Source organism: Natrix helvetica, assembly GCF_964273705.1.
Source record: "Natrix helvetica genome assembly, chromosome: 3".
In the NCBI taxonomy this organism is placed as follows: Eukaryota; Metazoa; Chordata; class Lepidosauria; order Squamata; family Natricidae; genus Natrix; species Natrix helvetica.
In genome coordinates, this window is record NC_138549.1 from 70,101,280 (window position 1) to 70,128,603 (window position 27,324).

Consider the following 27,324-nt stretch of genomic DNA (forward strand, 5'->3'; position numbering starts at 1 on the left):
GTTTGGAGACTCTTGGAATCAGTGACGTGCGGTGAGGGTTATGGCTGGTGAGGCTGGTGACGTCATCAGGAAGGCGGGGAATGGGACCACGTGTGCAGGAGGCTGAGGCAGCCTCAGCCTCCAGCACACGTGGTCCCATTCTCCGGCTTCCTGAGTGAACATTAAGGGGACAGCGGAGTGTACTGATCCGTGTAGCATTGCTTCCTCCACCGGTGCCAGTCCCTTCCCCCCCCACTCCTTCAAGGTCTCCCACCAACCCAAAGCCCGATCCCCAGCTTCCTCGGGAAAGGCTTGAGCGGGATGAATGGGAAAGCAACGAAAGGGGCTGCGCCTTCACCCCGCTCAAGCCTTGCCGCCTGCAGCCACCGCCCGCCCTCGCTGCCCTTTCGTTGCTTTCCCGCCCGCCCACGCTGCCCCTTTTGTTGCTTTCCCATTCAGGCGGCTGCGCTTTCATGCCTTTGTCATCCGGCAGCGTCGACAACATTTCTGCCTCCTCAGCTCCCGGTCGCGGCCGGACGGATGTATATAATATAATATAATATAATAATATAATATATTATAATAATAATATATAGTATATATATAATATATATAGTATATAATATTATACTATTATTTCATGCCTCCCCTGACCGCACATCCCTGCTTGGAATAATAGTTTAACACAAGTGGAGGCTGGGAGAGTGAAGTTTGTATAGAATTCTACAAACTAGTTGCCCAGGCCACTATGGGCCATCCACTATTTCACCTGTCACAAATTTCTATTTACTGTGAAATCTGCCTTGTTGCTAAGAGCTTCATGGATGAGTATTATTTCCACAACACTGGCATTTACTTGGCTTTGCAGGTCATTACTACTGGCTGCTAAATGGAACAAGCTCACCCTCTCCTCAACCTCGTAAAATCTCTGAGGGATGGCGTATCCCTTCCCCCATTGACACAGTGTTCTCCAGATGTAACTGTGATGGCAAAACCTTCTTTTTCAAGGTAAGTCATATTTCTTTTCCACAATTTGAATCTTGATACCATAAGAGTTAAGAAATGGAAAGACGGTACAGTATAATTTTAAAAAAAATCTGAAATGTTACATGAAACAAGAGAAAACAAGATATTGTTGATCAACAAATGATGATCAAGTAAATCCCCCACACTTCATTTATATTATATGCAACATTGGCGACGTTTCGATGAGGTCACACTCGTCATCTTCAAGCTGGTGCCTTTGGCTCCGTGCTTGTGCGAGCAAAGCATGATTGGAGCTGCCGTTTTTCTATAAATATAGGTGGGGGTGTGTGGAATGTTGGCTTTGTTGCTTTAAACGGATTGGTTGGCTGTGTTGTCACATCTTGATTGGTTGATGGAATTGATGTTTGGTGAGGTGATTGGTGATGGTGTCCTGTGTTGTTCTGGGTTCTTTGTCAGTTTTTGTGGCTGGGACTCGTTTAATGATTAGAGCTAGTTTCCAGATGTCTGGTAGGTGGGAAGTATCATCACGTTTATTCATGTTGTGGGGGTGTTTCTCTGTTTCAATAGCTTCCATAATTATTCTCTTGTTGAAGTGTTCAGTTTTGGAGAGTAATTTGGTTACATCAAAATCAATTTCATGTCCTGTTGCTTTAAGGTGCTGGAAAAGGGGGGAAGTTTTTATCTTCTTTTCTGACTGCATTCTTGTGTTCTGTGATGCGTGCATTTATTCTTCTATTAGTTTGTCCAATGTATGTGGTTGAGTAGATTTTGCATGGTATTTCATAGATTCCTTGGTTTTCTAGCTGGATCTTGTCTTTGGGGTTTCTTAAGACGTTGACTATTTTTTGGTCAGTGCCGAAGGCTGTCTTGATATTGTGTTTGTGGAGAATTTTGCTGATTTTATCTGTGGTGCCTTTGATGTAAGGGAGGAGGGCGATGCTATTGTCCTGTTCTGTGTCTTGGTTCTTGGGGGGTGTCTCCCTTTGGATTAGGTTGGTAATTGTGTTTTTTTGGAATCCTTTGGAAATTAATACGTTTGTGAGTTTTCAGATGGTCTTTGTCAGCTAGGCGTTTGGTTCTGGAGATTAGGGTCTTGGCTACAGAGTTGATCTGTGCAGGGTGGTGATGGGATTGTGCATTTAAGTAGCGGTTGGTGTGTGTTTTTTTAGATGGTGTGTCCTAGGGAGCCATTGGTTTTTTTGTAGATTAGGATGTCCAGAAGGGAAGTTGGTTGTTAGCTTCTATTTCCATAGTAAATTGTATTTTGGGGTGTAGGCTGTTGAGATGTGTGAGGAAGTTGTCCAGTTTTTCTTTCCCATGTGGCCAAATTACGAAAGTGTCATGTACATATCTAAGCCAGAGTTTGGGTTTGTGTTCAGATTTATCTAAGGCGTTGGTTTCAAAGTGTTCCATGTATAGGTTGCAATGACACGTGAGAAGAGTGATCCCTTAGGTGCCCCTTCTATCTGTTTGTATCTTTGTCCATTGTGGATGAAGTATGTGTTGGTTAGGCAGTGGTTGGTCAGATCTATGATGTGCTTGGGGAGTGGGGGTTGTATTTGTTTTGGATAGGTGTCAAGGCTTCTTTAATAGGCACTTGGGTGAAGAGGGATATGATATTGAAGCTCACGAGTAGGTTGCTGGATTGTAGATTTTGTTTCTTTATTGTTTCTATGAAGTGGATTGAGTTTTGTACGTGTGCGGTGATAGATTCTGTGTAGGCCTGAAGTTGTTTAGCAAGAAATTTGGCAAGATTCTGTAGAGGTGAGCCTATGGAGTTGACTATGGGTCTGACTGAATTGATTTTGAAAGACCTGCACACACACACACACACGCACACACACATATGTATGTATAACAAAACTGAGTGTCAGTTATCTGTGTGTGTGTGTGTGTGTGTGTGTGTGTGTGTGTGTGAGTGTGTGTGTGACAAGACAGTGTGTCAGTTCAGCTCCTTGAAGGGAAGGTAGGGTATCAATTTATGTAACTTTCATTTCATAATGAAATTAAATCATTACATTCAAGTTCATTAACTTTCAGGCAAGAAGTATACTTGAATCTTTTAAAGTCATATAGGGGCTGCACTTCGAGAAGTAATTGGGACCAAGACAAAAACAATTTTACTTTGTATCTTTCACATTTAAATAAAATTAAAACTAAATGAAAACATAATTGTCCTATTAAACTTTGTGAATTTGATGACAACTTTTGGAGGGGCTTGGGCCCTGTATGTCATGCACAGGGGTGGTTTATGTACAGGGACATAGACAGCCCATGGACCACATATTGCGTACCTGTGATGTACTGTCTTAACTTGAGATCCTGAATTGTCCCCCCTTTCATTATATTCCTAAAATGTATTGCCAGGAATTTTGAAGGCTAATTTGCCTTAAAATTGTCCTGCTCCCAAAGCCTCATAAATAAACTTAGCTTAGCAGGAACATAGGTGGGTCAGGTTAACATATACTTGTTTATAGAAAATATTATGCTTATAAAAAAAAATTCAAGCTAATTCCTTCCATGTAACCTAAGATAATAAATGGGATGCTGTGTTTCTCTATGCTTACTTCAAATCCACTATTAAAAAATAGGTTTATAGTCCTTCTTCCCCGTGAACTATCTCTGAAGGAAAAGGAGAAATGGCTAGGAATTCTTGGACTCATAGTTCCACCTGAAGAGCAACAAATTGAAGAATGCTAGTTCTAGAAACTAAATTTAGTAAAGGGTAAATAATGTAGTGGTTAAGGCATCATGCTAGAATTAGGAAGACTGAGTTCTAGTCCCACTTTAGATATAAATCCAGCCAGGGGATCCTTTTCAGTCCTAGGAAGGAGGTAATTGCAAAGCACTTACGAAACACACACACACACCCTTGCCAATAAAATTGCAGGGACTAGCCTGGCAGTTTCCAGGAGTCAATACTGATATAAAGAAATAAAAAGGTATGGTGGGAAGATGTTGCAGTCATTTAGCCTGTTACTATCAGGCTTTCTCTGGTAGTTACTCTGGCTTTCCATAGCTACTCAGCTCTCTGTATGACTGGTTTCTGTTACTCTTCTCTGCCAATGTTGCAAGACTCTCACTTACATTTCTAGAGCATTCATTGGGAATTGCATTTACTGTACTATGGATCAGAGAAACCAGAAATAAGCCCCCTTATTTCTGGTCCCTCTGGAGTGATATGGAAGCCTGGAGCTACTGGTGAAAGCACACCGAGCAGCAGCTCATTCTGCCAATGTCTCTTTCCTAATTTGTTTTAGCTGTTGCATAATGAGACAACAAACACGAGGGGTGCGCTCCTTTGTGCATTCACAAAACTGGGATGTCTTTTTTTTTTTTTTTTGCCTGTTGGCCAAGAACCAAATTTTCAGGAATCTGAAACTGTCTTTTCAGGATGACTATGGCAAGGTGTGTTACCTATCGTTCTTCCTCAGCAAAGCCCAGAGTATCTCATAACCTTTCCAATCTCCCAGTACCTCCCTCCACCATCTCCTCTGATCCTTTGCCAATGTTCTTGGTTTTTTCCCACTCTTACAACCCCTCCCCCTAAAAGAATTTCTTCTGTGACGTTTGTATTTACATTTGGAACAAGATAACCCATCGTTTTTGCTCTGTGTGAAGATCAAACATACATTTTTCAGTTTGTATATAAACCCGCTGCAATGAACTGTTTTGTCCATCCCTATAAACCACCTTTTAAAGGGGAACTTGTCTCTGCAATTACCATGACTCCACAATTGGTTAGTCACGGCTATAACTTCCTGTATTAGAAGCAAAACTTGATGTTTTTTTCATGTTATATACTTCACTGTTTTTCAATCAACCATCAACACATAGTGGAGGATATTCTTAGTGGTGGCTTGTACTCTCTGGGGGATTTGGTTAGTTCTGAACAGAATTCCAGATGCAAACTTCTGCAAGTCAATTCCAGTTTCAATAGCACTTTCTGCCACTTTTTACTACTTTAAATTGATTTGTATAGGATTGCAATTGTGCTGTTAATCTGGCATTCATTCATGAAAAGTGGTAATAAGGCTAATAAAAGCAATTAAGTAAACAATGCCTACGTATTTTTAAAAGCCCTTAGATTTTTATGAATAGTTTATTTAAATTCATTGGCTACACACTTCCAGTGTTTTTTTTTAAATTTTCCTCCCATGTTTTTCTCTGTAGAAGAAAAATCTTTCAAGCCCCATGTTACATCTCTTCATGAACAAATTACAAGTTGCATCAGAGTCTAGTGCAACATATGCCTTAGGTGTTCGTGTAACTTCAGCTAGCTTTGCACTTTTCAGGGGTCCCAATACTGGCGCTTCACCAATGATGTAATGGATACTGGCTATCCTAAGCTGATTGTAAAAGGATTTGGAGGACTGAATGGGAAAATTATGGGAGCTCTTTCAGTGGCTCCCTACAGAACCAGGCCAGAATCTGTACATTTTTTCAAAAAAGGTAGGTCTGTTGTGTCTATCAGATGCATTAAAGAAGTGGTAAATCCTTTTATATTTTCTATCTATGTGGTCGTCTTGGTAAAAATACAGGAGTGGTTTACTGCTGTTCTTCCCTTGTGTAGTGTGAATTGATGCTTTTGCCATTGTGACTAAAGTGAACATTTGCCTCCAGCATCTCCTTATATGGCTTCTGTCCAATAAAGGTGGCTGCACAGTGGGATTTTAGCTGTGCGGTGGAATGACCTTCACATATTTTCCTACTGCGAATATATAACACTTGACATTTGCTCCTGATGTTTTTCTCTCCGCTTTCCAAGAACACCCCTGCATCAAAATGGGGCAATACAGCAGGATTCGGTGGAAAGGTGCGGTTAAAACCTGAGGAATGAAGCTGATTTCTTTGAACTATATTGCATTGTGGGCTACTTTCTCTTGCTTGTACAGCTATCATTCAGTACAAAATGACAGTCTTCGACGCTTATAAATGACTTAATTAAATCAGCAGGAAAGTAGTAGTTTCAAAGGGAAGCGATGGGATGATGCAGTCAATTTCAAAGAAGCATTAGGCATTTCATGAATGTGTGAACAAGTAGCATCCGTAGCATTCTGATTTTTTTTAAAAAAAACTAAAAAATGGTGTGCTGCTTTATTCTCACTGATCAAGATTTTAAATGGCTATATCTTAACAATTTAAATATATTTTAAAGTCTGGTTATTGTTTAATGCTGTTAAGCTCCTTTCTCTATCAAAAATATTATTTTAATTGTTGCCTAACTGCATCTGCATTCGTTTTATTGCATTGCCCAGGTATTTATTTATAGGGGGAAAATGTCCGGACCAAACGTAATTACTAATGTTGGATTTTCCCTCTTACCAGAGGGAGCCCCCTTGTGGAGTACTGTGAAGCTATTATCATGGCAACTCCACTGCCCTGCACAGTAGAAGCCATTTTAAGGCACAACAGGATGTATCTTAACAGAACACACACACACCGAGGAGTTTTAGGGGTGTTTTACCCCCACAGTATTTATTTTCAGAGATTAAGTCATCTGTGTACGAAGTTTGGTCGAAATTGCTCGAGGCATTCGAGTTATGCTGGAACACACACACACACACACACACAGCCATTTTTATATATAAACAATTAATCCTGTCCCCATGTCAGTTGTTCTCGAAATCAAAGTAACTGAAGGATACTTACTCCTGTTTAAGTTAATGGACCACCTCGATTATTTACCAGTTTGGCTTCAACAAGCTAAATTTCCATCCAGACACCTCCCTGAACACAGTAATGTACAAATCCACTGAATGCTATGTAATCAGGATGAGGCAGTTAAATATTTATTTTAAATTTCCTGCAATCTATGTCATTTGTGAAATGTAATCAGTTATCTTTTAAAACTAGGTTTCATTGTATTACTTTTCTACTGTAGGTGGCAATGTTCAACAATATATCTACAAACAAAAACCAAAGAAGTGTAAGAAGAAAGTTGAAACTGTGAATTATCCAGTTTATAAACCAAAGACTTTTGTTCTGAGGCAGAGGCGCTTTAGACGTGCAGTACAATCTCGTCAGATCTTCCGAACCATCCGGATAAGGCAGTACCCAGTCATTCGGATCACCCACCATTCGACAGGCATGGTCCTTGTTTTGCCTCGTTTAGAGGCTATGGTTAATTGGGTTGTGCAATCCTACAGCTCCAAAAATAAGCTCCAAATGAAGCAGCCTAACTGTATAGAGACTGATTATATCTTGCTCTATAAACATTTTGTCACAGGGCTTGTGTGCCATTAAAATATTTTCTGAATGGATTTATATCATCTTCGTAATTTCAAAAGAGATTGTTTTGTGTTTGCAGGAGTACTGCAGCCAGAGGTTAAAATTACCTCATATTGGAGAGGATTTCCAAAAGAATTTAATTCTGTTATTTCTGTTCCTAATGAGGAGAATGGGGATGGATACGATTACTACGCATTTGCTAAAGGTATGTTGTGGCTATGACAATCATTTCAGATGCTGCCAGCTATTTGAGGCTGTTTCTCTTAAGATTTTTTTTTGTACTCCTCTTGGGATTCTCTGTTTCAGAACAGTCCTGTATCACATTTCTGTTCTCTACTTAAAATAGTTTGAAAAGTTGGACAAAAACATAAGCTTTGAAAGCTTTGAATGGCGAGTGAAAAATGTTAATTGTGTATGAGTACTCCATTTTTAGAAATTATTTAAACAGAAAAACAGATGCAGTTTATGTGAATTTCAAATATGAATTGTTGAGTAGCCATTTTTACAGCCCATTTCACTGTATGTATATATAACACACACTTGATAATAAATATCTTTCAGTGGAATGGTACTGCATTCTTTCATAGGGTGCTAAGTGTTGCACACCAAGATTATCAAGAAACCCAGTAAAAGTCCTCAAGTCTGGCATGACTCCTCAGAATCACATCCATGGAATTCTTTTGACAGTGTTATGGAAGTAGATTGCCATTACCTTCTTTCAGAAAGTTTTTAAAGAATTCCTAGTGTATACAACCCTAAAATTCTGAGAAACTCCCTTCTTGTACTACTAATCTGACCTTGTTTGGCCATCTAAGAACAATGTTGCCACCTGTTCAGGAAAGAAATAGAGTGGAAGGATTCAGCTCTATTTATTTATTTAGCTCAGAACTACTGTCTTACAGTGATTTTTTAAAGAAATCTGCCTTTATATTATTTATACCATTCAAAATAACAAAAGAGTTATTGTTCACTTTCCAATAGCCACTGTATTTCCGATAGTATGGTAAGCGTGTAGTGTAAAACTTTCTTTTTTTGCTGCAACTGGACTTTTAAATTAGGTGCAAGAAAAACATGACTTTATGTGTGATATAAAATCAGACAGAACTGGATTATACAGGGTACTAAATTCAATCCCATGGATCATGCTGCAACTAAACTTGGATATTTTGCTCTCCATAGAACCGTTAATCTCAATAATGCTCGCAGGACCATAGTTGGCTAGCATTTGTCCATTCTGGGTAGAAAACAAAAGATAGGAAGAGTTTGCATTTATTTTTTACAAGTTTAAAATGGTCAAGAGGTTTCTTCCATCCTCCTTTACTTTTTAAAAAAGTTTAGCATGGTTACAACATCACTGGGTTATTTGATAGATAAAGTTTCTTTCCCTGAGCTTTTTGATGGAAGGCTCTATTGTGTAAAGAGCCTGGTGCTGAAAGGAAACCTTAGGCTGCATTATACATTTCAAAAAATAAATACAAGCCCCTTCTCTAGCCTGGTTTGATTTGACCGAATTTTCTAGGGTTTTTGCCTAACTGAAAATTCAACCTCATTTCTCCCAATGTAAGCAGATACGTAAATGAGGCAAATGTACCGTAGCCCATCCATTTTACAATTGCTTGACTTGCTCAATGCTATCTGTCCTCTGGAGGAATCTATGAAATGCACCAAGGTTTCCTCTGCAATAAGACAGGAGGAATTGTCTTATTGCCTTTTTCCAAATGACCAAAATTGCATGGAAAGAAAGGCCCATCTTGAACTGAGGATTTACAGGATCAATTGTTTTTCAACTGTTAATACTTGTGTGGTGTGATTTAACAACCTCGTTCTCCCGTTCCATTCCCTTTCAGATAACTACTACAGCTTGGATGTGGGCAGCAGAATAGCAAGACCAGTTACAAGACAAACAGGGCAGACTGTGTCCAATGCTTGGTACAAGTGTCCTGCAGAGTAACTTGGAAACTCAAACAACCTGAAAGAAATGCTTTTGTGTGACAGTTTCTCTAGTTTTTATTAATAAAAGGCAATCAAATGTTCATACAACAATCCTTTTTGAACATTTAAAAAAGACTGCTTTAAGCTTGGCAGCTATTATACTAATGCAGAATAAAGGCAGGCTAAACCGTATACACCATTTCCAAAATTTGTACAGCATTTAATTAATATTGCCCCTGTTCAGGCCTCCTCTGCCACCCATTGCATGAGTTATACCTGCAAGAAAGATATAGCAGTTATATATTTGTTTCAATTAATGTTTATTTGCCTCTTGATATTTTAACCATCTGCATTACAAGAATTTCCCTGCCACTATTATTACTGTAAAATAATCATGCCATATCTTATTTTGAATATCTGTCAAAATCTTAGCCACCACACCCTCAATTTGGACTGGAGAATTCTATTCCATTACACCTATCTCAACCAAACCTAGATCTGGAAACTGAATGGGGAATATCCTAAACTTCATTCAAATATTAATGGGAACAAGTTTTGGGAATTCTGGAAATTATGGCAACATGATTAGTAAAAATGAGGTCTTAGTTACCATTAAGTGAAATTAACATCCATATTTAAGAGAAACAGTTTCATGTAACTGCAAATATTGCTTCTAACAAGATTTTCAATTTTTAAAAAGTTTCAGCTTAGAAATCACAGTTTCTTTTTTTTGTCTATCTAATAATGTATTTTATTTTTTTGCTATTTACTGTGACTCTTTACTACACTCTTCATCATGTTCTTCATCTTCTTTAAATGTTTTAATTTTCTTTGTAACTGAAACAATTAACTCAGTTGGTATATACATGTCAAGTACGAATGTGAAGGTTCAATTAAGCTGATTTATCACTATGCCCAGGAATCTTCTCAATTAAGGGTCAGCACCTGACTAAGTTAGATAAGGAGCAATAGCATTTAAGGGAGATAAGACCTAGTTTGCTTGTGGATTCCAGGCTGATCCTTCTTTTCACTCCACCCCCCAAGTTCTGCTATACCTTGTCTTACAATATGCAAGCTAGCAGGGGTCAAAATCCTACATTTTTCAAAATTTCTACGCTGTATGCATACTTCCATTTTTCTCAACAGTAAGTAATTAACTTATTTAACTAAGCCCTACTGGGGTTGAAATATACTCACCCCTGTGTCTATTAAACTGACGACCACGGACTCCGGCCCTTAAGGTTGGAGGCTGAAGTCTAACGCGTCGGAAGGGTTTGGGATGATTGCTGCTTGTATCTGGAAAAGAAATAGTGGGGTATCGATGTTTCATGGTCATAGAAGTATTATTCTTGATTTCTCTACTGCAGGACTGTGTGGATATAACAAATAAAATCTTTAACTAGAAAATAAGTGGCAGTTTTTTTTTCCTACACACAACTTTGTAGACCAGGTGAATGGTTATTTTTGTATGGAACTTTAATTAATGGAAATACAAGCAAATTTCTATATACTTTTTTAAAAAGTGTTTTGTAAAACATTTGGAGGATTGATAACCAGAGTTCATGCCCCAATGGATCTTTAAGTTGCAGAGAACAGTTAGTGACAATCCTTTCTTTTCATATCTAGGGACTGCAATTTTTTCTACAATAAAAGCTGAAATGGTAGAAAAATACAAAATTATCAGGGGCTCAATTATTCTTTGTTTGATGACCCATATCAATGAAAATTTGTAAGTGTGGGTAGTCCTCAATTTATTATCGTAACGTAGACCAGAATTTCCAACATGAGTCATGACAGTTAATTCAAGGCTCCCACCTGACCTTTATGGTTTTTTCGGTAGTTGTTAAATGAATGCCACAATCGTTAAGTGAATCCATATATTCCCATGGGTGGGTTTTTTGTTTTTGTTTTGGTTGGAAATTGGCAAAATATTCCTAAATCATGGTCATATGAAATGTTGTAACCGGCCATATAGATGAGCTAGTTGACGAGCAACTGAAATGCAGTCATGTGACTGCTGGGATGTGTGCAGCCATTGGACCTCTGGAACTGGATCCGAAGTAGCTTTGGGGGGGGGGGGGGCATCATAACTTCCAGTCCTTAAGTGACTACCTGCACTTCAAATGATGGTTGTCTAGAGCCAGGATTTGATGGAGGTATATATACCTGCAGATGAACTAGAAGGAGGATCTTGACTGGTAGAAGGAAGATCTGACTCATCAGGAGTTTGAGATGATTCCTCCTCTTGCTGGCTATCAATGTCTAGCCCTACCTCTGAAGAAATTCTAGAACAAAAGGGATGCACAAGGAAGAAATGTGTATAACAACAACATGTACAATATATACAACACATTCCACTAGGGGCTTCAACCAACCTATCTTAGAGCCCAGGAGAACAGCCAGACTTTTAAGGCCATCTGAAATACCTTAATTTTATTCAGAAAACCATGAAACCCTAACTTTGAAAGCAGCCGATACTTTATTTTCACCCACACCTAGCGATGGCACAGATGGCATATTCAGTGGTGAAACTTGGATTTCATCTTCATTGTTCTAGCAAAGTAACAGTTACCATATCTGTGAGAACTAGTATGGAGGCTTTTATTTTGGAAAGACTGTTCCCTTTAATGGTGGGGCAAGAAAAAATGGAATCAGAGAAGTGAATCTCTCACTGGTTTTCTCAGGGCTGTGTCAGTTCCTTGCTGATTTTTACTATAAGCAATATATATTGAGACTACTACAGTTGAGCAAAATAATAATGATGCTTTGCTCCAAGAAAATTTAGTCAGTTTTGCAAAAAGCTCAATTGGGAAACAACACTGGGAAAACTTACCAATGAGGTTATTGAATCCATCTATCAAAATTACTTCAATTGGCTCTTTAGCCAGATTGTGATAAATAAAAAAGTACACCATTATCAAGAATTAACTACACTTAGCCTTAGCCAGAGCAACAAAGTTGGATTTTAAAAAAAAATCACTCCAGTGCAGAGAAATGCCTCCAAAGAATTTACTGGTGCTTCCTAATTTTACCTGCTGTTAAATTTCAATATCCCCAATATCAGAAGAGAACTAGTCTGAATTAGTCATTTATTATTTTCTATTATGAACCTAGTGAACTTGCAAATCACTCCCTGGAACCATCTGGCAATTTTATATAAGGACTATATTCCTGCAGAGGGATCAAAAAGGAAGAGCAACTCATAAGGACTACTACTAATAAATAATTGGCAGAATGTCACAGGTCCAAATGCAAGTCATTCTGGCCAGGAATGTACAATTGAAATTTTCCCTTGGGCAATCCATCTGTTATGGCACAAAACCTCCTATCCAAACAGATTGCGCTTAAGAGTGGCCTCAGACTGGGAAGTAGAGTGGATCTGCCAGAACCAAGTCCAAACAGATGTTAAGAGTATATTAGGAAAGATGGAAATATTGTGGTAGGTCAAACCACCATATGGTTTGTTTTAAAAATATAAAAGATTCAGTGATATGTAATGGATGATCAGAACGCCAGCACTTCAGTTAGATTGTACCCATGCAGGCAAAAAATCTGATCTTAGCCAACAGAAACCTTCAGCTTACCCTTCTGATTCTGCCTCCACAAAAACCTCGTCACCATCATCACCTGTTCCAGATTCTGAAGTGGTTGATAAGTTACCAGTGGAAGTTGTAACCATTGGAACAGATTGGGAGGCATGTTCGGAAGCATCAGCAGAGGTGCTTTCAGTAAATACAGACACTGGAAATAGAGAGGGGGCGGGGAGAACAGAGTGTAAGCCAAACCTATCCAAGAAGATGACACTTTCTTTCTCCCCATCACACCAAATGCTATAATAAAAAAGTCCCAAAATTTGGAAAGTAGAAATGTGTGTTACTATATACGTTTATATTGTTAAACATGCTTACTTCTGTTACATGCCAGTCGGAAAAATTGGCAGCATCAACATATGAAATCAACTGTCTTTGCACTTCTCTAGCCCCTATTGTTAAAATACCTACAGTGTAGCATCTTACCAAGTCCCTGAAAAGGTTTAACACTGCTTTCAAATTAAGCCCAGCACTATCAAATTTCATACCAACTCCACCCATCATGATCCTGGACTCTCAAAAAAAGTTAAAAATGAACCTAGCTTCCCCCAAATTACTTATCACTGTATTACAAATGCAACAAAAACATGTTTACTGCTTTCAGGGCATGTGCAATCATAGAAAAATTGTAATCTGTGCTTAGAAGTCTCTGGTTGTAAAGCAATGGCCTTCTGCCTTCCTTGAAGTGACCAAGATTGAATTGTATGTTGAACTGTATTGAATTGATTTGGGGATAGGAAAGAAGATAAATATGAATTAGGGATTTGTAGGATTTTACATGAAAAACAGGTATCTGTTTTTGAATAGACACAGCATCAGAGGACTGGAGGAAACTAGAGTGTCATAAACTACACTTTTTGTTATGTGATAATAAACTTCGATCCTTTGATACAAACTTTCTAGAGATCAGTTAAGACTTTCTGATTTTTCTTTTTCTAAAAATGCCCTTAATGCTCCCTGAAAAATAAAGGATTCTTTGTTCAAGACCGTAAGAAATTTAGCATCACAGATGCCTTGCTTCTCTACTTACACAGATGTCTTTGTTTTTAACCTCAACTTGAGAACTATTAGCCAGTGTTTCTCTGGATTAAAAGCATCAACATCTGTTTCCCACCAAATAGTTCCATTTCTTTCAACAAACATTCTGCTCTAATGACGCTATTAGGAATGCATAATCTCTAGAAACTGAGCTCACCAGGTGCTGCAACTTGTAGTGGAGTTGTTGGGACACTACGACCTCCTGATTCTTCTTCATGGGCAAGAAAGAGAGGTGTTTCATACATTCCTAGCCCTATCAAGAATTTGGGGAAAAAATATTTTGATGCAGTCTCAAAGGCACAATAGTCAACCAAGAAAGCATTTGATTCTATGTTACCTTAACAGAAAAGGCCAGGTGTTTTTTTTAAAGGAATTCAAAACTCACCTAAACTTTGAAAAAGTAGAAATACAGCAATTTATCTGGGAAACATTTTGGAGTTTTTAAGAAAAGATACTGGGCTTAATGCAACAATTAAAAGTGGCAATCTAAAGTTCCCTTTGAAATCCTATATCTATATGCTTTAAGGGATATGAACTCTCATACCCTTTTATATTCGATATCCGTATTGTATGAATGATTTAGAGAATTTCCTCAGTGCAAATCCTAACCGAGTGTAGAGAAATGTGTGGGTATGTGCTTTTAAAAAGGCAGCGAATGATCTAAAAAGTGGTATCAGAGATTTTTTTCCCCCATATTTGCACTTCTCTCTTAGAATGGCAGCAGAAAGTTCTCCAGTTTGAGTTCTTTTTGACCTACATTTAATGCCTCCTACTAAAAATAAAGTGAGGTATTTTGGTATAGTGGTTAAAGGATAAGGCAAGAGCAAAGGAGACAAGAGCAAAGCCAGCTGGGAGACAACTCTCTCTCAGGCCTAAGAAGGAGATACTAGCAAACCACTTCTGAAATCTTGTCAAGAAAACTGCAGGGACTTTTCCAGATGGTCACCAAGAATCAACACTGACCTGAACAGAACAGAACAAAACAAAACACCATCTAAATATAAAACAGAAGTTCAGATATCTATACCTCCTTGTGATGCAAGTTGACCAAGATCTGACTGTCCAGAGGTTTGTGGCATATCTTCAGGAGGTCCAAACCTGAACCGAGGAACTCCAGCAACTTGAGGAGAGCTGGAAGACAGATTACATTCCGTTTTACCCATCAGTAACTAATTCTGCATCACTAGAAGAGTTAGAAAAAAAATTGAAATTATAAAGAAATTACAGTAAATTACTTTTGGCAACTGAAATATATTTCTATAAGGTTTTTAACATTGGATTCCTGTGGTTTTAATATTTTTCATTGTTTTTAAATATTTTTCATCATTATGACTTTGGTTGTGTTTTGGTTTTTCCATGAGTCACGTATGTGAGATGGGTGGCTATACAAATTGAACAAACAAACAAACAAATAAAGTAAGAGATAGAATTAATATATACCAAGTGAAGAAATCTATACATTCTCTCGTATTTAAAAGGCTTGCTGGTCTTTTGCTGGTCAGAATCCACTTACTGAATTGCTTCTGCGAATCCATCTGTACGATGTGGTACCACCAATGTTGGGGTGCTTGGAACTGTCCGGTCTTCGTCATCAAAGAAATGCTGCTGCTAGAAAGAGATATTAACAGCTATTGACACTATTTTCCTTTAAAAGTATCATCTGTCATGTCATGTCCCCCATTAAACAAGTTTTTAAAGGTTAGATTACTTTTATGAATCTGCAGTCTGTGGTTTGGATCACTGAACAACTTGATGAATGAGTATTTTGGGGAAACTCTGGAATAACTAAAACATTTCAGCTGAAGAATTTTGTACTGATTTCATGCTGAATTCAAAGAATACAGGGCTGTTACTAAACCTTTGACCCATCTAGTTTATCAAGGGTAGGTAACAAAATAGATTATACAGGCAGATAAAGAGTGCCATCCCAATGAAAGAGGAATAGGTCATTTTAGTGGTGAGAAATACTCCAAATTCCAGCAAGGAGGCAGTCCCACTGTAGTCCATTTGGGAATGGGAATATTTGCTGCAGTATCATCACCAAACCATTTTCAATCGGAGTGGATAGGCATGTCTTTATTACAAAGCCTTTTTCTTTTTTTTTTTTTACTCAAACACGTACTATTTTTTCTTCAACCAAAATGGAACTTATTTCAAACAACACCTCTGCCCCTCAATAAGATCCTTTTAACAGTGCAGGGAAGCAGATCAGTAAATTAAGGGACTGCCATAACACAGGTGAAATACAAATGTTATATTTAGAAATGGTAATTACTTACCATGCCGCCTATGCCCGGAGTTAGTTGGAGTCCACGTCCCACAGACTGCCTCCGAGTCATTTGTATCCTCTGTATAGACAAGAAAAAATTAAAAATGCTTCAGTGATTTCAGTAGAAAATGTCACTTTTTTAAAATATAGGGTTGGGAATATTGTTCTCTTTTGAGACTGATTAGACTCTTCCATTGTGCTATTCCAAAATGTGACTTGGTTGATTTTAGCTTGAAACGACCGTTGACTTACCTGAACGGTCCTTATATGTGCGCTGTGAGGGGAATCCAAGCATGAGTTAACTTTGTCCATTAGCCTAGAGACTGAGTTATGTAAATTGATGGCCACGCCTCCTCTGACTGGACTAGTTCAGTTTTGCATGAAGGTTCAGCCGATTTGAGAGATGCAAAAAGTAGTACAGAGTCAAAGGCTAGTCAGGTAAGTAATCAGAGACAGGTGAGTCCAGGCCCAGAACAGCTGAAGCCGAGGGCGGGTTTGGATTCCCCTCGCAGTGCACATAGAAGGACCGTTCAGGTAAGTCAACGTCGTGTTCCTGTGTACTGCTTGGGGAATCCAAGCATGGGACATGCCAAAGCAATAAACTTAAGGGGCGGGAACGAGGCTGGTCTGGTGTCGTAGCCGAAGAAACTACCCTTTGCAGCATGCGTTGTTCAAAGGACGCCTCAGCCGAGGCATAAACGTCCACTTTGTAATGGCAGATAAAGGGCAACGGCGATGACCAGGTCACTGCCCTGCATATGTCCTCTACCGAGGCCTGCGTTGCTCAGGCCGCTGTCGTGGCAGCACTCCTGGTGGAATGGGGAGTGATGCGACTGGGAACTGGTAGGCGAGGGCAATACACATCTTCAACCAGCAGCCGATAGTGTGGGACGATGCCTTTTGCCCCATGATGCCTGGTTGGAAAGACACAAAGAGGGCCTCCATCTTCTGAACGACGCCATGCGTTGCACGTAGCGGCGAAGTGAATGACGGACGTCTAGGTGATGCCAACGCCGTTCCTGGGGATGAGATGGCTGTGGACAGAAATCCGGGAGAATGAGCTCCTGCAACCTGTGGAACCACGAGTTGACTTTTGGAAGGAACATTGGGTCCAAGCGTACGACGACTCTGTTCGGATGGAAGATGCAGAGGTCATCCCAGACGGATAGCGCTGCCAACTCGGACACACGTGTAGCCGATGTGATGGCTACTAAAAGGATAGTCTTAAGAGTCAGTAATCTGAGAGAGATGGTCTGAATAGGCTCAAATGGAGCAGAGGTGAGCACCAGGGAAAGGTCCCAGGTGGGGTAACGATGGACCATGGGTGGGCTTAGGTTCGATGCACCTTTCAGGAAGGCCCGTGCCCCTGGGTGTTGTGGCAGGTAGTGGCCCTGCCCACCACCAATCACGGTAGATAAAGCCACGATCTGGCAGTGGAGGATGTTAGGTATTAAGCCCCTGTCCATGCCCATCTGTAGGAAATCTAATACCTGTGGTATGGTCACCTTGGTTGGTTCTGCATCTGTAGCTCGACACCATTTGCAGAAGGCACGCCAGGAGGCCTTGTAGATATGGGTCGTCAATGGGCGGCAAGCCGCCTGGCTCGTGGAAATGACCCTGTCAGAGAAATGCTGTTGACTCAGGGTCGCCCGCTCACGTGCCCCCACAGCTAATTGCAGTAGCTGTGGATTTGGATGAATGAGGACCCCTTGCGAGAGGAATATCCAATCGTCCGGGATCCTCCATGGGCGCGAGAGTGACAGATGGACAAGGTCGGCATACCAGGGATGCCTCGGCCACATCGGCGCAACCAGGCGTATCTCTGTCCGTTCCGCTAGAATCTTCTGGATGACTAGTGGTACAATTGGTAGAGGCGGAAAGGCATAAATGAGGCCCTCTGGCCAAGGACTGAGAAGGGTGTCGGTGCCTTCCGCCCCCAGTACCTGAAACCTGGTGTAGAATCGTGACAGGTGTGTGTTGTCAGTTGAGCGAACAAATCCACCTGCAGTTGGCCGAAGCGGTGGGAGAGCTCTTGGAACAGGGCTGGGTGTAACCGCCACTCCGCCTGATCCACCCTGGCCCTGCTCAACCAATCCGCTTGGAAGTTCACGGTGCCCGATATATGCTCCGCTTGGATTGACAACAGATGGTTCTTCACCCAGTGGTGTAGACATTCTGCTTCCATCATCAGAGATTTGGAGCACGTGCCCCCCTGGCGGTTGGCATGCACCTTGGAGGCCACATTGTCGGTGAGTATCAACACATTGTTGGACATCACCAGGTCCCGAAACTCGCGGAGGGCTAGACGGATAGCTTGTAGCTCCAGCCAATTGATGCTGTTCCGCAGCTCCTGGGCGGTCCAATGACCTTGTGCCACTCGATCCAGGGCGTAGGCCCCCCATCCGAATTGGCTTGCATCTGTTGTAACTATGATCCGCTCCGGTTCCTTGAAGAGGCATCCCTTGAGGATTCGGGACGACATCCACCAACGGAGCGACAGGGACACCTTGGTCAGTAAATGAGTCCTGGTCTGAGAATGACTGGTATGGGCCCTCTGAAAGGGGAGGAGAAACCACTGGAGTGGTCGCCCAAGGGACAATGTCTATGCAAGATATCATTTTCCCTACAAGTTGGGACAGTACTGCGAGGGAAGGTGACCTCTGATTGGACACTTGACTCATCAGGGACTGCAGACTTCGTTGCCTCTCCTGAGAGAGGGACACAACACACATTTCTGAATTGATGACTGTCCCGATGTAGAAGGGACGTGGTCGGGTGCAGATGGCTCTTTGGGAAGTAAAGACATGATCTTGTAAGGTGTCGATCGTCTGCTGCAGGTCGCGACAAGCTTGGTCCCGGGAAGACAATAAGACCAAGATGTTATCTAGATAACAATTGACCCTTATGGGAACTGACCTCAGGGAGGCTGCGATCACTGTTAGCAATTTGGTGAAGGTTCGCGGGGCCGATAATAGGCCGAATGGCAGGGCATGGTATTGGAAATGACGCCCTGTAAAATGGAAGCGCAAGAACCTTCGATAGGCCGGATGTATCAGTACGTGTAGGTATGCCTCCTTGATGTCGATGGAGATGAGCAGATCGCCTTGGTGAATGCACGCTAGAATGCTTTTGAGTGATTGCATTTTGAATTTTTGGTACTTTAGATAGAAATTGAGCCGTTTCAAGTCTAGGATGGCCTGCCATCCTCCCAAGCTCTTGGGAACTAGGAAAAGTATGGAATAAAATCCTAGACCCTCCTGCCCTCATGGCACCTTTACTTACTTTTACTTTACTTTATTAGATTTGTTAACCGCTCCCTCTCCCCTAGGGGACTCGGGGCGGTGTACAGACAGAATAAAAACATTATAAAAAACATTATATACAGCAAATTACAAAACCCCATAAAAACAAATTAAACATAAGTCTGTACAATAATGCCTAGATTAATTAATGATTAAAACCAAATTAAAATACCCCAATTTAAAATAACCAGTCAGGAAGATCAAGGGATTAGATCATAATTGCGATTGGTTCAGGCCAGCTAATTGGAACAGGTGGGTCTTGAGTTCCTTACGGAAGGAGCGGAGGTCAGTAATAATTCTAATGTCAAGGGGGAGGTCGTTCCAGAGGGTCGGGCCCGTCACAGAGAAGGCCCTACTCCTGGGCGTCGCCCGCTGGCATTGTTTGGCGGACGGCACCCGGAGGAGTCCCTCCCTGTGAGAGCGAATTGGTCGCAGGGATGTATGGGGTAAGATGCGATCCCGCAAATAACTAGGTCCTGAGCCATGGAGCGCTTTAAAGGTGAGAATCAACACCTTGAAACGCACCCGAAAGGCCACAGGTAGCCAGTGCAGCTCGCGCAGGAGAGGTGTTACATGGGAGTACCTGGTACTTCCCATAATTGCCCACGCGGCCGCATTCTGAACCAGCTGCAGCCTTCGAGTGCATCTCAAGGGGAGCCCCATGTAGAGAGCATTGCAGTAATCCAGGCGGGACGTCACCAGGGCGTGAGTGACTGTGCGAAGGGCGTCCCGGTCCAGTAGGGGGCGCAATTGGCACACCAGGCGAACCTGGTGGAAGGCCCCCCTAGCCACGGCTGTCACGTGGTCGTCCAGCGACAGCCGCGTGTCTAGGAGGACGCCCAAATTGCACGCCCGGTCCACGGGGGCGAGTTGCTCACCCCCAATGGCCAGAGATGGAACCCACAGGCTGAACCGGGGTGCCGGTAACCACAGCCACTCCGTCTTGGAAGGGTTGAGCTTGAGTCTGTTGTCGCCCATCCAGACCCGTACGGCTTCCAGGCACCAGGACATCACCTCGACGGCTTCGTTGGGGTGGTTCGGGGTGGAGATGTATAACTGAGTATCATCAGCATATAGATGATACTCAACCCCGAAACCTCGAATGATCTCACCCAGCGGCTTCATGTATGTGTTGAACAGGAGAGGTGAGAGGACCGAACCCTGTGGCACCCCACAAGTGAGTGGCCTCAGGGTTGACCTCTGCTCCCCTGCCAACACACATTGCATCCGTCCGGAGAGGTAGGAGGAGAACCACCACAGAATGGTGCCCCTCACTCCCAATCCCTCCAGCCGACGCAACAGGATACCATGGTCGATGGTATCGAAAGCTGCTGAGAGATCTAATAGGACTAGGATGGAGGAACAACCCCCATCCTTAGCCCTCCAGAGATCATCCACCAACGCGACCAAAGCCGTCTCCGTGCTGTGACCGGTCTGGAACCCGGACTGGCGCGGGTCTAGATAGTCAATTTCCTCCAGGTGACGAGGGAACTGTTGCGCCACCACACTCTCTACAACCTTCGATAAGAAGGGAAGGTTGGAGACAGGACGATAATTGGCAAGCTCTGATGGGTCCAGGGAAGGCTTCTTAAGTAGGGGCCTCACCACCGCCTCTTTCAAGACAGCTGGCAAGGTGTCACCTGTTCTATGGCGTTGATGGAAATGAGGTGCTGAATCTCTGTCTCCATCAGGCGTCTTTTCACCTGGCACCTGGGAACCGGGCATCTGATGAAACGTCTCGGGGGGGATGGCCAGGAATTCCAGAGTGAGGCCCAGCATCATGGTCTGAAGAGCCCAGGCATCTGAGGTTGTGGCCTCCCGTTGGTGGGCAAAGGCAGCTAAAGGCAGCTAATAGGGCCAACCTCGTGCCCTACCTACGAAGGTACCTATGAAAGGACCAGTTGTTGGCACCACGAAAGGGCCGCTGGGCCTAAGTCTGGTGTTGGTGTCTACCTCTGTCCCTAGTATTGGCTCTATCCTGAAACCTGTCCTGAGACTGAGAGAAGGATCTGTTAGATAGAGGGGTACAGGGGAGGGGAAAAGGCCGCTGAGGGTAAGGTTGTTGCCACCTATCCGTGCGTCTGGCGGTCGAAGGGAGCACCTTTCGCTTGTCCCTTGTCTCAATCAATATAAGGTCTAGTGCTGCTCCAAAGAGGAAACCACCCTTGAAGGGGGTGAAAACAAGGAGCCATTTAGAGCGTACATCCGCCTGCCAATGGCGTAGCCATAAGAGGCGATGAGAAGCTATGTTGGATGCCACAGCTCAGGATGCGAACTTGGCCGCATTGAGCGTAGCATTAGAGAATTCTAATGTTGCCACCATCTTGATGAAATCCTGATGAAGGCACAAATGCTCTGGCGCTAGTCTCTCCTGTAGCTGTCTTAACCAGACTAAAGAAGTTCTACTGAAAAAGGAGGCTGGCGTAGCGGCACGCAATGCCCAGGCAGCCGCCTGGTGCATTTTGTGAATAACTAGCTCAGCCTTGCGGTCCTCAGCCTTCAAACCTTCCAAAATCTCAGATGGGATGAGGGCTGGGGAAGCCAAAGCCGCTATCGGAGGATCGACAGTAGGAAACTGTAGGATGATGTCTAATTCTGCTGTGGAAGCGTAAAGCTTCCTATCACCGTTGCTAGGAGGTGCAATCGCGGTGGGCTGGGACCATTGTTTTTGGATCATGTCCAAAAACAATTTGGGCAATGGAATAGCCTCCCGCTCCTGCACCTGTTCGGGAAACAAGTGTTCCGTGGGGTCAAGTCCCACTTCGGTGCTCGCTTGGGTGGTTGCTTCCCCCAAATTAGAGGTGGCCTTGGACTTTTAAAGTAAGGATTTAAATAAGGCCGGTCTGAAGAGGCCCGAGAAGGGAACTTTATCCTGAACCAGGTCTTCATCATCCAATAATTCTAGATCCAAAATTTCTCCTTCCTCCCCCAGAACAGAGCTCTTGCTGTAGATGGAGAAGGAGGACCAGCCTGGGAATTGGATAAATCCTTAGCAGAAATCAGGTTTCTAGATCGTTGACTTCTGCGCTGCAATTCTGCATCTACTCCCCTAGAAATGGCAGCAACAATCATGTCCCTGAGCCCAGGGAGAAATCAAATTCCGAATTGTCCTCCAGTCTAATGCCAACGGCAGTGGGAGTAAAGGTAGCCAAGGCTCCTGAACAGGAAGGAATTGGGCCTGGGCTGGATTCAGAAGGGCCAGATGAGCCCTGAAGACCTGATTCAGGTCCTTCAGTGGCTAAGCCTTGAGGGATAGGAAGGTCTGGGGACCAACCTTGAATCCCAGTTAAGCTGGAGGTAGAAGGCCCCTCAGGCAGTAAGATGGGAGGCAGCCTGAGAGTTGTGGGATTCTTAGACCCATTCTTAGTCTTACTGGCGTGCTTAGTGGCCCTGTCAGGTGCCGCTGAATGAGCGCGGGATCTGTGGCTAGCAGCCCTGGTTGTAGTCCTACCCGCTGTGGAAGAGGTCCCAGTGGCATTGGAGGACAACTGAGGGGAGGTGGAAGTCCCAGCGCTGCCCCCGGTAGTAGAATGATCTGCCATGGTAGTACTAGAATTGAAAAGGCTCAAGCTCACGGTCAAAGATAGGCCAAATACCAATCGTAATCGAAACAAGAGGCCGCAAGAGATCAAGCGCGTGCTCCAGCAAATGGTGGCGAAATGACGTTCGTGGAGCAAGATAACTGGTGATTTTATGTCACTGTGGGTGGAAAGTAGAAAAACCGTGCCCAGATCGTTAAGTTTTCGGCACGAAATTGGCTCCAAAATGGCCACCACAACTTACAGCGGCGGAGGAAAATTCAAATTGGCCAAGAAAATGGCTGCCAACAGCAAGGAGAACACAGCCTCGCAAGCAGCTAGCGACCGCAGCCGCAGCTCTTGGTGGCGCGATGCCAATAGTAAGGGTAGCGGCTCCAACGACGGGACATCCAGACTCCACGTGTCGCAAAAGGAAGAGACCAGGGGAATGGCGGGTAGTGGATAAAGTGGCTGGTGCGGGCTGGCGAACCGACTCCCAACCACGGCAAGGCAAACGAAGGCGGCAAACCGACCTTCCCAGTGAGTAGCGCTGTAGGCGGTAATGGCATCAATAACAGGTTCCCTGGCCTCAAAGGCTTTAGGAACACCAAACCATAAGCGAAATGGAACAAACCCATATGCAGGAAAGGTCGACACAACCGTGAAAGAGATTCAGAAGCTGTCACACAACGGAGTTCCGAGGGAAGCCAAGCGGAATAATAATAATGATGAATACTTTTGTCTAATAACCTAGAGAGAAAAGTTTTTGCGTCTCTTAAGGCTGGACTGAGTTAAAAAAAATTGAACTAGTCCAGGCAGAGGAGGCGTGGCCATCAATTTACATAACTCAGTCTCTAGGCTAATGGACAAAGTTAACCCATGCTTGGATTCTCCAAGCAGCACACAGGAGAATGCTAGATGCATCTAGCATAGTGTTTAACAATGATTTATGGTTCAGTATTATGTTGGTTATTGCTTTTCCTAGAAATGACAGAATGCAAGTATGAAGTCAGCCATTGTCAGCTCTGCAAATGTTTATCTTTGAATCGATTTTCCTGCTAATGTTTTTTGAAATTATAGATTTACACTTGACTATGAATTCTAATATAGTTCTGCTTAAAATAAGCATATGTAAGCATTTTAAGGATTTCTTTTCTGGTGAGGAGAAATGTAATATCCAAAAAAATCTAAACGCTACACTATACAACATTCAGACTCGAAACCACAAAATCACAGTCAATTTGGTTCACTTTAAAATCTCATTCTAGAACATCCTATCTTTAAAGAGCTACTTTAATAAGAGCCAAGGTGGCACAGTGATTAGAGTGCAGTATTGCAGACTACTTCAGTTGATTGCTAGCTGCAGTTCGGCAGTTCAAATCTTTCTGAGGTTGGTAAAATGAGGATCCAGATTGTTGAGAGCAATATGCTGACTGTAAAACTGCTCAGAGAGGGTTGTAAAAGCACTATGAAGCAGTATATAAGTCTAAGTGCTATTGCTATTAATGAACTTCCTCTGGACGACTCTTCTAAATTGTCCAGATTAATTGCACAAAATAAACAAGCATTAGATGTACCACATCATCTAACAAGAAAGGAAGCAAGAGGAGAGATGAGCTCTGTTTCTCCTTTATCCTTAAAACAGTACCAATCCTTTTGGAGAGGCTGATGCATTTAGGAGAGATAATACGAAAGCACAGAGCAAAGGTCCAGAGATGTGTTTTGGATAGCCCACTAGGGTTAGGCAATTTAGAAACTTAAGAAAACTTAGCCTAATAGATCTGAATTGGGGAAGGGGAATAGCCAGAATAAAACTAAAATAGCAGTATGTAACAGCAGGGGGCAAGATACAACCCCAGACATCAAAGGCAATCTTTGGTCCTCCACTATTAATTTGTTGGGCTCCAGTGTCCACTACCTGTGCTGGTGAGGGTGATGACAGTGCAAAAACATTTGAAGGGCCCTAGACTGCCCATTTAAGCATGTAAATGGATTGCTTACTTGCTTACTGAATCTTATTAGTAGGATTTCCTTCTGAATAGGGCTGCATGGGATTGCATTGTACAACTAGGAAATTTGAGCTCAAATCTCACATTGCTATAAAGAATACAGAGTAACTTGATCTTCCAGCTTAATTAAAAGCTTTATCTCTCTCTATCCTAACCTAAGTAACTAGCTCTCTATCTAGCTTCAACAACATAAGGAAAAAATCTCTGCATAGCCCAACATTCATGTTGAACACGTTTTAGGGAATTACAAATTGCAAACATGGTAAACCATTATGTAAATTGGGCCCATTGGATAAATATGCAGAAATAATATTCTTTTATCATTTATATTTTAGTTTAAAGGGGTTAAATTTTGAAATATATGCCAAACACAATAATCCTGAGCATTTTTATTGCTCTTTTTGTGCAAATATGCTGTAAAATATATAAAGAAAAATAGAACTTGGCTTTACTACATCATAACTATCCAAGAGAGGATTTGCGTTTTGCTGATACAAATAAGCAATGAGCAATCTTTCAAAGCCACAGGACTCCGTTTCAATGGAGTCTTCCCTGTGATTCTCGCACCTGCACTGGAGGTCCCAGTTCCTGAGGTGGAGCAGGAATCGCATGGATAGTTAATCGTGGAGGTAAAGGATGAGGTCGAGGTGGACGGGGAACTTGTCTCTCAGAAGCAGATGTTGGTTGCTGTTCCCTTGGGCTTTCCTGAGAGAATGTAGACTCTACGGTACCTGTGCTCCCATCGCCTGATGATATGGAAATATATATAATTACTTATATTTAGATATAATTATAATTACAAAGGCACATTTGTAACTCCAAATCATTTCAAGCTTCCTAAATCACTCTCAATTATATTTTCTTGGATGAGTAGTTCAATATATCACCCAACAAAAAACTTTGATGCCAGGCCTGCAGCCATCTTTTCTTTTGGGTCTTTGGCCTGCCATACTTTCTATTATTCTGCTATGCATTTTCTATTGAGGGAAAATGGGAGGGGGGATTGTAAGGAGTCATATGCCATGTAGTCGCAACAAAATTCTTTCTAGAAAGCCAAGGGCATCCTTTGTCTCTGCACCTGACCAGAATTGGATGGGTGGAACTGCCAGCATGGCACTGGGAGATTGGACCATGTGATGGAACTGTGGGTGTGGGGGTAAGATCTTGAACTTACAACTGGGTGGGGAAAACCAGGAAGCTTTCATATTCGGGTTTTCCCACGTGTGCCAACATGGCTCTCTTAACACATTGAAACTCTGAGCAATACTTTGCCTTGGACTCTGATTTACTTTTGGATGCTATTTGGAACCCTGACACTTGAGCTAACAAAACAAGGTAATTTTGTCAAGGCAGAGGGGCCTGATTTTAAATTTTCAGAGATTTCAAAACATCTTTGCTTAGCTGAGATAAGGAATTAGATGTTCATCCAATAAAAAGAATCAGAGGCAATGAGCCAAAAATATATATCAAGTTTTAAAAGGATTTCAATGGCTTAAAACCATTTATACATATTTTTCTAAAATCAAGGGCATAAAACATGGATACCTCTAGTGCAGGGGTGTCCAAACTTGGGAACTTTAAGACTTGTGGACTTCAACTCCCAGAATTCCCCAGCCAGCATGGAGTTGAAGTCCACAAGTCTTAAAGTTCCCAAGTTTGGACACCCCTGCTCTAGTGAATAATCTGCCCAAAAGATTGTTTCCTTTAAACAAGCATATACTATTACAGAAAACACACAGTTAATCATACCACAGTTCTGAGAGTCAGCTGCCCTCTGGCTGCTTTCACCTCCAGCAATACTCTCTTCAGTTTCTGTACTGGGATCCATTCCATCAGCACCCTGAAATAAGTAAAGAGTGGATACCAGAAATTAGCTGTAATAGCAACAGGGGTGGAGAGGGAAAAAATGACATTTCCTCCCGTGGATTCTTTCTGAACTGAAAAATTACCTCCAGTGTTTCAAGCCAAATGGCTATCTGTCTTGATCAGTGCTATTGAGAACTCTGAGAATATTTTCCCCAAGAAGTTAAAGTAGATTTGCATGTAAAAGGTGATTTTCAAAATCATTGATTTTATCCAGATTAGCAGCAAATAATATTCATACCTCAGCATCATCTGCTTCGTATCCATCATTGCCATCCACACTGCCAGTGCTTTCATTGCTATCTTCACCTTCATCCCCCATTCCTGTGTCTTCATCATCCTCATCCTCATCCTCTTCATCTTCATCTTCATATTCCTAAAAAAAAATAAAAATGTTTTCTCTAAGTATACTGAACCATTACAATGCGATGAAGTAATGGTCTTTGGGAACTAAAGGGATCTTTCTTTGAGAATTAAAAGATGTGATATTTCAAATAATAAAAGTGTTATATTGTCACAAAAGGCAGAAAGGGTCCTAAAAATGAAACTATAACTGCGTTCTTGGATAAACGTCTGAAATTATTCCTAGCAGCAGCAGTTGGAAAT

The 27,324-nt window shown here is 42.2% G+C and overlaps 2 protein-coding genes across 4 annotated transcripts in view; one reads left to right on the top strand and one right to left on the bottom strand.

Annotated features, from left to right (window-relative positions):
- PRG4 (proteoglycan 4) overlaps positions 1-9,178 on the top strand; it is a 33,735-nt gene extending 24,557 nt beyond the window's left edge. Inside the window, exons 9-13 of the mRNA XM_081948479.1 lie at positions 848-987; positions 5,262-5,418; positions 6,851-7,054; positions 7,277-7,402; positions 9,045-9,178. Coding sequence (XP_081804605.1) covers positions 848-987; positions 5,262-5,418; positions 6,851-7,054; positions 7,277-7,402; positions 9,045-9,148 — 731 coding nt within the window. The 3' untranslated portion in view covers positions 9,149-9,178. The remainder of the gene's footprint in view (positions 1-847; positions 988-5,261; positions 5,419-6,850; positions 7,055-7,276; positions 7,403-9,044) is intronic.
- A 1-nt stretch (position 9,179) lies between these two features.
- TPR (translocated promoter region, nuclear basket protein) overlaps positions 9,180-27,324 on the bottom strand; it is a 63,127-nt gene continuing 44,982 nt past the window's right edge. For 2 of the 3 annotated variants that reach the window (XM_081948478.1, XM_081948476.1), the window contains 11 exons: positions 26,960-27,094; positions 26,605-26,695; positions 25,423-25,601; positions 16,037-16,105; positions 15,271-15,365; positions 14,785-14,888; positions 13,915-14,010; positions 12,714-12,870; positions 11,296-11,414; positions 10,327-10,425; positions 9,180-9,405 (listed from right to left, as the gene is read on the bottom strand). In XM_081948478.1, the coding sequence (XP_081804604.1) occupies positions 9,350-9,405; positions 10,327-10,425; positions 11,296-11,414; positions 12,714-12,870; positions 13,915-14,010; positions 14,785-14,888; positions 15,271-15,365; positions 16,037-16,105; positions 25,423-25,601; positions 26,605-26,695; positions 26,960-27,094 (1,200 nt within the window). In that variant the 3' untranslated portion in view covers positions 9,180-9,349. The remainder of the gene's footprint in view (positions 9,406-10,326; positions 10,426-11,295; positions 11,415-12,713; positions 12,871-13,914; positions 14,011-14,784; positions 14,889-15,270; positions 15,366-16,036; positions 16,106-25,422; positions 25,602-26,604; positions 26,696-26,959; positions 27,095-27,324) is intronic. The other variant, XM_081948477.1, reaches the window with a different exon arrangement.